The sequence below is a fragment of the Poecilia mexicana genome, unplaced genomic scaffold, assembly GCF_051168715.1.
Source record: "Poecilia mexicana isolate PSO_F unplaced genomic scaffold, ASM5116871v1 scaffold_15, whole genome shotgun sequence".
Taxonomy (NCBI): domain Eukaryota; kingdom Metazoa; phylum Chordata; class Actinopteri; order Cyprinodontiformes; family Poeciliidae; genus Poecilia; species Poecilia mexicana.
In genome coordinates this window covers 7,368,564-7,379,586 of record NW_028263384.1, presented here as the reverse complement: position 1 = coordinate 7,379,586, position 11,023 = coordinate 7,368,564, and the positions used below count along the sequence as shown (strand labels likewise).

Below are 11,023 nucleotides of genomic sequence, written 5' to 3'. Positions count from 1 at the left end.
CGGTTTTACTGGTAAACGTATGTAAGCATGTCATTCTCACTGCATCCTTCTTATTAACCTGTCGATAAAATCTTCAATCACATCGACCACTGAAAGTGTTTTACTGGCGCTACATTTTGTACCAACCGGCTCAATATCCTGACTCGTTAACGATCAGATTTGTTTTTACTGTGTTGTGTTAAAGCTCGTAGAAACTTTATACACAGAGTTATAAACATACACGAAGCCAAAAGAAAGCTTCTTTCACCGATCTTTGTGTATGTGTGTTGTTACACTTATGCCGAACCATCTGAAAATATTTATCCCGTGAAACATGAAGCATTGATCTTGGAGTGGCACATTTTCATGGTGGATTTTGTACCTTTAGAGCTTGTCTTTATCAGCAATGACATTTTCTAGTTAATCGTACTAATAATGATACATTTATGAATTCTGATGCAGGTGGAATGAGGAAATACTGCCCCTGTCTGGTAAAGTTGTGTCATTTCACTTCTGACAGGCCTCTGGAAAAAGACCAGTAAAACAAAAAATAAAACCCCTGTTGAAATATTAAAATGTCATTTTTATATTAACAACTAAAATATAGATTTAAAAAAAGCTAAATAGCCAGACATGTCACATCCACAAAGCTGTTTGCACTGAGGAAAATTCTTGGACATGCAGACTTATGCTTTATTAAACAACTATGGCTTCTTACTAACAGGGACTTTAAAAGTCAGCTTGTTTGGTTGGACATCTATAATAAACTTAATAAACCTGAAGCAACAGTTGAGGCCTTCAGATACATTAGATGCTTTTTTGGAAGACACCAAGAGCAAAAGGTGGATTCTGCCTTATGAATATTATCTCAACAGTTGATATTTCTATTATGATACAATGCAATGGTAATTCACATGATAACATTGAATTAACCATCGTAGTGCAAGTCAATCAAACCTCATGAAACATTGCGAAGCTGGTATGCTGAGTCACTCAGAACCAAATACCAAAAAGGTATTAAAAAGAAAAGGAGCCATATTATTTTATACACATTTTTTAAAATTTATTTTTAACGTCGAGTCACCAGATACAGTGTTTCATGACTTAAGTGAATCACTGACAATATGTAAAGAGTCATCCATCCATCCACTCGCCTCCAGAGAACAAAGTCTGATAAGAAGCTTTTTTTAAAGGTCAACATGAACCGATCCGATAAGCAGCCGATCTGCTCCTTTTCTGATCAAAGTAAACTCATATTCATTATTTCTCTAGATAAAAAAAAAAGTCTGGCAGTGGACATATATAAATCCATCTACATGCTCAAACCCTGACATTCTTTTTCATGTGAACATGTATATCTGCAGAGAGCAGCGAAGGGGCTTATGGAGTCTTGCGTCACAGGCGTGCTTCTGGAGTTTTGGGTCTACATGCTGGAGGGGTCGGCCAGACCGAGTGCAGTCATACTCCCAGGAAAGCCACAGCTGTATCCCTCTCTTCTATAAGCTCTGCTGCGGTGGCGTCCATCTTGGACCGAGAAAAGTCATTGATCGCCAGGCCCTCCACAATCTTCCAGGTCTTATCCTAATGAGATAAAAACAAAACAAAAACAGGACTCTCATAACAAAATAATCCTCAGTGAGCTTGATGAAATGTGAAAGCGAGGTCACGTCAGAGCCACCTTTATCTGGACAGGGAACGAGTAGATGAGGTCTTCTGGGACTGCATAGGAGTTTCCAGTGGAGTAGATCCCCATAGAGGTGAATTCACCCTGTAGAAAAGACAAAGCGGGTCAAACTGAGGCATCAAAATTCAAACTAACAGTCATTAAAAATAAAGAATAATCAGAAGCTTGCACAGACATTTTCAGGGGAAGGTGCTCAAGTCAACATGGAACAGTCAGGTAACGTAGTAGACAGACAATTGTTTTCGAGGCACAGCTTAAACAATCAGGTATATACACCAATTTCAATTATCAATAGCCGTTTTCTGTCTAATGCAAATGTTTATTAATGCTCTACACTCCACAAGTTGGTTGGTCTCAAATTGGCAACACCACAACAAAGTATAAGCAATGCAACAACACAGAACATGGATATAGGAAGAATCATCCATACTTTTGCATGTAGCCAGTGTTGATATATGACAGAAATTATTCTTAGAAAGTTAAGATTAATTAGATTAACAACAACCTCTGAGAACTGATAACAAAATTATGTTAGGAACAATTACAAATAGGCTTTTAAATCCAGAAATGCTACTTATTGGGGCACAGACTGCTATGTCGGAGTATTAGGGCCACAATAAAAAAATAAAATTATGGGAATAAAGTAAATAAATAAAGTCTCTAGAGCTGTGCGATTTAAAAGTTGAATATATATTTAGCAATATAAAGAGTGATATGTGTGTGTCCTTAAGACTGTCATTGTTAATTAACAATTCCTCCTTCAGGGATCAATAAAGTGTTATTATCTTATTATCCTTTAATATTACCAGTATTAAGTAAAAATAATATGACAATAGAGGCATATTACGAGAATAAATCTGTATGAGAATAAAGTAAAAATGATAGGAGAATAAAATGATAGCATTATGACAACAACAAGAGAAAAAAAAAGTAGTATTAGGAAACTTACCTCTGGGGTACCAACCCAGATGTCCCTCATGTGGTCACAGATGGCTTTTGCTGCAGACATGGCGCTGGACAGCTTTCTCGCCTTGATGACTGCAGCACCTCTTTGTTGAACAGTCTGTAAAAAGAGAACATGGACTTCTTAATTAAATCAAAAACGATTCTTAATGACGTCAAAAACTTGAGTGGCCCTTTGAAGATTGAACCCCGAAATTATGAAAGTTTTACTTCTTGTAGCCAATTTCTAACTTATTAGGGTCAGCAAACCCCTGCCCATTGCAATAAGCGCGAAGGGTGCTCCATTCCTTGCCATCACGTGAACATATCAAAAGGTCCAGGTTTGGCCCTGACAGAGAAGACATCGACTCACAGCTATAAAATCTCCTTTGAGCCAAGCATCGTCCTTGACCGCGTCAAAGCAGGCGAGCTCGCTGCCAGACATGTTGACCTTGCAGTGGTGCACATCTGGGTACTGGGTAGACGAGTGGTTGCCCCAGATAATGACATTCGTCACTTGAGTGGCTGGAACACCGCAGCGGATTGCCACCTGCAGCGTGTGAGAGGGTGAGAGCTCAGATTTCATCACAGAGTTGGTAAGCAAACAGAAACTAAAGTCCCTTGAAAAGGTGAGGGACCTGGGAGCGAGCCCGATTGTGGTCCAGACGTGTGAGGCAGGAGAAGTTTTCTTTAGGGATGGAGGGAGCGGACTTGGCTGCTATCAGGCAGTTGGTGTTCGCAGGATTTCCCACAACCAGCACCTGAAAATGGACCCAGCTACATATAACCCTGGTAACTTCTCATGTCAAGGCACAAATCTGTAACTGTACGGAAAATGTTAAAGAAGCAACACAAGAGAAATAAATGTTACCTTGACGGTCTTCTTAGCATACTTATCCAAGGCGGCCCCTTGGCTCTTGAAAATGTTCACGTTAGCTTTTAGAAGGTCCTTCCTCTCCATCCCCTCCTTCCTGGGCATTGAGCCCACCAGGATGGCCACATCCAGGTCTTTGAAGGCCACCTCCTCCTTGTCAGTGGGCACAATGTCTGGGAAAGGAGGAAATAAAAGGCTGGTTTATTGTGAGTTTTTTCACAATAAAACCCTAAAAACTGAGGACAAGTTGTCCAACTTATCGAGAAATGCACCATCATGAGGTTAAATGACTATTGGCCTGTTGCTCTGATGTCTGTGGTAATGTAATTCTTTGAGTGAGTGGTGTTGAAGCATCTGAAGGACATCCCTGTAATCTGCAGGACCCCTTGCCGTTTGCTTACTGAGCAAACAGGTCGGCAGGTGCTGCAGTCAACTTGGGATTTAACTTCATCCTGCACCACCTCGATCGCTAAGGGACATTTGCCAGGATCCTGTTTGTAGACTTCAGCTCAGTCTTCAACACCATCAACCCAGACACCCCTCACTGTAAGCTCCCACATAAAAACCATCAGTACTGGCACCCCAAACCCCAGAGGTGTGTTGTCTCCCCAATTCTCCTTTCTCAATGTAACACTGACTGGACTCCTGACGTTAGCAGGTGATACCACTGTCATTGGTCTGATCCAGGACATTGATGAGTCTACATACAGATGGGAGGTGGATTGGCTGATCCACCATATTTTGGTCAAAACCACCTTGAGCTTAACCTACTCAAGGCAGTTGAGATGATGGTGAACTTCTGGATAACACACCCCACCATCCTTAACAGTGTTCCCTGTGGATCACTTCAAGTTCAAGGGAGATACCCTTTGTCGAGACCTAAGATGGTCATAGACATAGACATTATTTGGAAGAGACTGTGCTTCCTGCTGCTGATCATCTTCTATATGGCCATCATTCAGTCCGTCCTGTGCTTGTCCATCACTTTGCAGTTTGGCTAATCCACAAAACAGGATAAGTTCATAACACAACAAACAACTAGGTATCTTGAGAGAATCATCAAGGCCGATCTTCCCTCCATCCAGGTCTTGTACAGGTCTAGGGTCGGGAAACAAACCACTAGTATTTTTGCAGATCCCCCACATCCTGGAAACTGTTTGGACTTTTGCATTCAGATCAGTGCTACAAAGTTACTTGAATAAAAACAGCTATCACTGAGAGTTTCTATCCTAGACTCTCCAAAGGACACTCAACAGTCAGTGTCCAGATTGACACCATGCATTTTGCACTAATTCAACCTCATCTTCCTCTTTGTCCCTTGAGCTTGTGGGCTGTTTTGCGCATAAATGATGCCTTGGTCAGAGTTAAATGACTTGGCAATTAAAAACAAAACAAATCAAGCTATTGACAATGGTCACATACTAGACTGAAAAGCAAGACTAAATGGACCCTGAACGTTTCTCATGGGGACCCAGAATTTTATCTGTCCATCTCTGTCGGTGCCTAAAGCGCTGTATTTGCACTGCAGCTGGTTAATACAGGGGCCACTCAGTGCCTGTCCAAACAAAGCATCATTTCACAGAGGAAAAAAAAAAAAATCTAGGTCACAATAGATTTGGCACATAATGGCCCCTCACACACGATCTCATGATGAGGGTTACAATGGCGACACCTAAAAAACTTTTACACATGAAGGTCAGGTGGCCTAGTCTAAGGTCTCCAGAGGAGACAAAGCAGAGCCGTACACAATTCCTGGGGTTAGCATTTAGTTCAGAGAGTAAAAGACAATAATTTCTAAACCAAATAAAATGTGTAATAAAAGGTCCTAAGGAGGAAGTAGCTGCTATTGTTAGATGATTTGGGAATACTATCAGTAGACTTGAAATAAGAATTTATATGATTTGAAAACTGGACTTAAAATTGACACTAAATTAAATTAACTAAACTAAGTAGTTGTACATTTTTTGTCACTCCATTTAAATGTTTCGGACGTCATTAAAAACAGCCAGAAAGGCTTGTTCCACAATCACTCCAAAAAGATTTTAAACAGCTATTTTTAAATAAGTGTGTTTCAGCTATTTTGTTGAAGACAATTTGTGATTTATTCAATTAGCCATCTTTTACACTAATCTGGTGAATGATCCCTAAGAAGATCCCTCATGTTACTGCATTGTTGAGTTTATTTTATTCATGGTTTGAAATGTTTACCTCTCAGAAGTGGAAGGGAACAGTCCTGCAGTTCCATGACCACCCCCTCTAATACTGGCAGCATGGGAGTAATGTCCAAAAGGAGCAAGATGATTGGCTAATAAATGAAAGAGACGAGAGATATTTAGTATTAGATTAAAAATAATGAAGCATATTAAATTAATATGGTGCGTATTTAATTATGAAGTGTATTGTGTGAGACTTCAGACACACTGCACGAGTAAAGCTGTAAGACTCGGTGACAACTGTGTGTGCCAAACGGATCAAGTGGTTTTAAAAATGGACTAAGACTCTTGGCACGAGATCCTCCTCACTGACTTCAAGGACAATCCTCTTTCATCGGAGGCCACATGGGTGAGCGAGTGGAGTCTGTTCAACTCCAACATAGCCAACATCTGCTCATTACCACCCCCTTCAAAATATGGCGTGGGACATTCTCCACATTCACAGCAGTTTCCGAACACCTGTCAATATCTGTCACACTGTAACTGCACCTCTACGCCACATAATGAGATAACGGGGTTTAGTGGGTTGTTAGGGTACGATAAAGCCCATCTTTACCTGATCTTTGCCAAAGACATCTCCCTTGGCGATGCTCAGCAACAAAGAGTATGCAATCTGGCCAGCAGCGCCGGTCACCAGAACTCTGATAGGCTCAGACTGAAAAATACAAAGCGAAGAAACAGAAGTACAAATTTTCTTGCTTTTAGAAAGACGGTTTTCTGGAGGTGGCAACAAAATTTATTTTTAGTACACATAGCAAGGAGGTTCTATTTTTTGTTAACTGGATTAAATAGATCAGGGGGTCAATGTATAAATAGACCCTTTGGTCTCTATTAGGGACCTACTGTTGCATAACAAAACCAGGATAAATTTAGGTTATCAGCTGATCCACATCTCAACCATTCATTCATTCAATACCTAAAATTTCACTCTAACGCCAAATAAGCACATCGTTTTAAGAGAGAATAAATGAACTACAAATTGGATTAATTTTCTTATCATTCATCAACTTATTTCAAATTAAACAATTTTTTTAACACTAACTAAAAGAAAAATGACAACACTTTTTACTCAACAAGTTAAATACATATCTACAATACTTTATAAAAGAAAATCCCTTAATTGAGCATCTTCTGCTTCTAGTACTTACCATGCTGACAGTACAACACGAACTGTTCTCCCCCCACTTGACTGACGCCTGAAGTCACTCCTATTTAAAGCCTCTTTTCACTACGACACTTTTATATGTCATACGGCAGACTGAGCATATATGGAATTGTAGTTTATTATCGTTACATTCTAAGCCTTTACTTAAAGGTGCTAACTCAGCTCAAGAGAACAGCAATTAGATATTATTTTGAAATCTTTTCGATGTTGAAATGTGATTTCATTTGGTATTCGATTGAATTCACACCATAAGCGATGAGTACTGAGATCAATAACCGCTTTTTAGAACAGCAAGCGAGCTAGCTAGCTAGAATTAGCCCTTTTCGACCCGCTTGTGGTTGCTTAGCGACGTGATTGTAGAAGCCGCTAGCGCTGCTAGCTGGTAGCCTAGCCGCTTGTCAGAAGGATACATAGAACAAGGACTTCAGAAACAACAATTGGCACAGCAGTGACCGTAGCATAAATTATTCATATAAGATAAAGCCGTAGAGATATAAACAAGTTCAGTGAGAGACGGGCATTAAGTTTGGATAAGTCTCGTTCACATCCTGACGAAACTTGCAACTATTTAAAGTGAAAAGTATGTGCTGACTGAATACCAAGAATATTACAAAGGTAAGGTAATGACTATATTTATCTTTTCCTCGAATTTTACTTTTTGTGCTTGTATGCGTGGTGTTCATTTTGACGCATATGTGCATTGTTATTAGAAAACCCGTTTTACAATGCCCTGTTATCATGTTTCTTTAGTAATATAGCATTACACTGTGACATATTACCAAACACTGAAATGGCATTACCTAATATGGGCTAATATTTAATAATAGTACTTGTATCCCTGAAATTTGTGGCGTTATTATCTAGCTATAGAGTTAGAAATGTCTAAAACAACAGGTCAACATCTGTGGGTGCTTTAACTAAAGGAAGTTGCAAATTTAATATGCAAGTCCAGTTTACCAGGGGAATAATAACAGCAATTAAAAAGGGGTGTGTGTGTGTGCGTGTGCGTGTGTGTTTGTGTGTGTGTGTTCAGCATCTAAAAGCTTACATCAATGTCTCTAAAGAAAATATAAGTAAGCTTCTTTACATTTTGTACCCCACTTACCAGAATTTTGGCAGCAATACCTGATTTAAGATGACTTTTCAAGTTTTTATTAGAATATTTTGTCTCATTTAGCTCCTTTTTTCTTGGTTTATCCGTTTATTATGGTGTGCAGAGTAGTCTCTGTAAATCCAACAAAAAAATACTATTATTTGAACTGAGGGAAACTGAAATTAGATTTTTGCTCAGCTTTAGAAATAAAATTGACTTTGTGAAATAAATTAATGTCATAACTGAGATAACATTTTATTAATTTCTTACAAAAATTATGTGTTCTGTGTTTTAAATGGACACAAACTGAATAGCTTTTTCCAAACATGTCTATTGATATTTTCAACTTCAGATATCTTCACTACATTAAACTATTCTAGTCTAAATTAAACATGACATGTTTTCTTGTGTCTAAGGTGGTTAAAGGTGCAATATTTGAAAGAAAATTGTCTCATGTCTGGCGTTGGTTTCCAATACTTGTCAGATTAAAACAACTGAATAAAGCTTATAGTGTTCATTTGAACCTCATGTATACAACGTAATTTTCTCAAACTAAATTCATATTTACATTTTCATATTGTTCTGTTTTTAAGATTAACCACACACTAACATGAGTCTACACCTGTCCTTAGTTTATGTGTTCTCACCTGGCAGTGACAGAGCCCAATGTGGATGCTCCCTTTCTTGAGAGGGTCTGTGTTTGATAGCTTCATTCAGAGCTATATAAAGCAGCTGTTATTTCCTGTTTAATTCTTACCCTTACATGCAATAAATACTTACTTTCTATTGGTATTGACATGAGGAAAACAGGAGTCTGTAGCTTTCACATTATGACTGAGTTTAAGATAATGGAAAGAACAATGCAATATTGAAATTTCTGTACTGTTTAAAGAAATACTGGTAGCATACACAAATGTTTTTTTTGTTTGTTTGTTTTTTTCCCCAAACAACAGCTGCCTTAAAAAAAAATAGAATAGTGTAGCCTACCAGTCAGGAAAAGCCATTAGTCACCATCTACATCTACCTAGTGCACTGGGGGTATTTTCCCACCTGATAGTCTGGTAGACTTGCTTCAATTGGGGACCAAATTTGCTACATTTTCAGCTGGTGCGGTTTGCTTTCATACTAAACTGTGTCAGACGAGCCAAACCATTGCAAAATCCTGTTGCAACCTGTTTCCTGTGTTAGTGCTGCACCGAGACCTCCTGTAGGAAATGACACAAAGACCTCAGAAGCTAAACATGAGCTCAACTTTCTTCTCTGAAAAATGTAAAGAACAATGGTTTAGCATCAGATTTGAGCAAAAGTAGTGGCTTATAGTTCGGTACACAAAAAACCCCTGTGTTCCGCCATTTTCAAATAAACAGTTCATTCGAGGGTTGCAACTTTTGTAACCCACATCGACATGTGTCCAAACTTCTTGTTCATGTTTGGCATACTTTCTTGACTAGAAGTTCTGGATAGGATTTTGATGAGGTGACTTTGCTGGGACTATTATACAATAGTCAGGAATTGGTAGTTTGAGTAAAGTGAGCAGATACCAAGTCCTGATGGTAATTTTAATTTGCATCTCCATTAAGCTTGTCAGCAGAGAAGGGCTCTAAAATGTCCTGGTTAACACCTGGACTTTGGACCACCTCAGCCCAGGGTAAGACACTTCTGATGTTCCTGGTTTAGGAGTGGCCTAACACAAGGAATGCAACACTTGTAGAACGGTAGGGCAATATGGAGATCCACACCTTGTGAATCTCCCCCAAGTCTTGATTTCTTCTTCAAGTCTTGAAGGTTGCAATTAGTACAATGTTTGAATTAATAAAATGAGTAGATTGACATGTTTGTCTTGTTTACCTGTTTACAGGTAAACAGGTAAACAAGAAAAGTTAGAGAAAGTAGTAATATGAGATAAAATAATGTGCTTTAGATGGCAGCATTTTCTTAACTTTAGAGTTCATTAATCAAATGTCTATTTTCATAAATTTCATAGCTTTCAATACATTCAGTAAAATCCCTTTAGGTCTGTTATTATTCTTTAAGACATGTGACAGCAATGACTTCATTGCTGTGAACGTTACTTGATCCGTCTGACTACAGTGTTTGTTTTCCTCTCTGACAGTCTCCACAGTTAGGTTGACATGTGGGGGATTAGGCATACTTTGTCTTTGTGAAAAAAGGAAATCGTAATAAACCAAGACACAGCAGCTGGCCGCCTGATAGTATCTGGTGCCAGCTTGCACGTTAGCTTGATCCTTTGTGTTTGTGCAAGTGTGGAAAACTATCAGCATTGTAGGTGTTTTTTAGAGGTGAGATCTGGAGCGGAGAGCCAAAAGAAAGTAGAAAGAGGTCATATGTGTATAATAATATATGTACAAAGTGTAGCAATGGATCATGCACATTCACGTACACACACAGAACCTACATTCTCATTCCTACTCTGAGTGGCAAAGGTCCTTATAAGCGTTAGACAGCATGTCCTCTGTCCACTCCATGTCCTCCTTTTCTTGTTCATCTCTTCAGCTCTATCTCCACCCTCCCCATTTTATCTCTTCATATTCTACCCCTCTATTTGTCCCTGTAGAGAGCACCTGAGTGACCCTGTTACACTGGCGCTTGGAGGCAGACAGGACGGCCGCACCCACCGGCCTCGGTATCGTCCCTTCTTATCTGCCTTCAGTAGACCAAATAGCCCTGACAGACTATCAGCGCTCACAATGAGATTGTAGGTTCCATTGAAACACAAAAGCACACAAAAAAGACACAAGCCCAGCAGATAATTACATTTACCGTGACTGTTATCTCTCATTCAGTTTGGCATCTCTTTTCTTCTGACACCACTTCATTTACCTTGTGATGTTCCTGTGACTTAAAAGCATCATGTCCCTGCCTTAGATTAGCTGATGAAGTTGTAGAGATGAGTTTTGTCCCACTGTATCTTCATGAGCCTGTTTTTTTATTTATCAATAGTTGCAGTAACAATCTCAATTCACTAGGAGTCAGTATGCGGCCAGTTTTAAGCATCCGGACATCACTTTTCCCAGCATTTGGGAAAAGGTGTTTTTTTTTTTTTCTTTGAAGA

General features: G+C 39.2%; 2 protein-coding genes across 2 annotated transcripts in view; one reads left to right on the top strand and one right to left on the bottom strand.

Annotated features, from left to right (window-relative positions):
- Positions 1 to 1,017: 1,017 nt before the first annotated feature.
- mdh1ab (malate dehydrogenase 1Ab, NAD (soluble)) lies at positions 1,018 to 6,890 on the bottom strand. Its single transcript, XM_014980231.2, has 9 exons — positions 6,841 to 6,890; positions 6,249 to 6,347; positions 5,688 to 5,784; positions 3,477 to 3,652; positions 3,244 to 3,366; positions 2,979 to 3,155; positions 2,613 to 2,726; positions 1,658 to 1,747; positions 1,018 to 1,560 (listed from the first exon to the last, which is right to left on the bottom strand). The coding sequence occupies exons 1-9, from the start codon at positions 6,841 to 6,843 to the stop codon at positions 1,438 to 1,440; spliced, it is 1,002 nt and encodes a 333-aa protein (XP_014835717.1). The 5' UTR covers positions 6,844 to 6,890; the 3' UTR covers positions 1,018 to 1,437.
- Positions 6,891 to 7,170: 280 nt separating this feature from the next.
- Positions 7,171 to 11,023, top strand: part of wdpcp (WD repeat containing planar cell polarity effector) — an 85,774-nt gene continuing 81,921 nt past the window's right edge. Inside the window, exon 1 of the mRNA XM_088012948.1 lies at positions 7,171 to 7,472. The gene's annotated coding sequence lies outside the window, so the exon portion shown is untranslated. The remainder of the gene's footprint in view (positions 7,473 to 11,023) is intronic.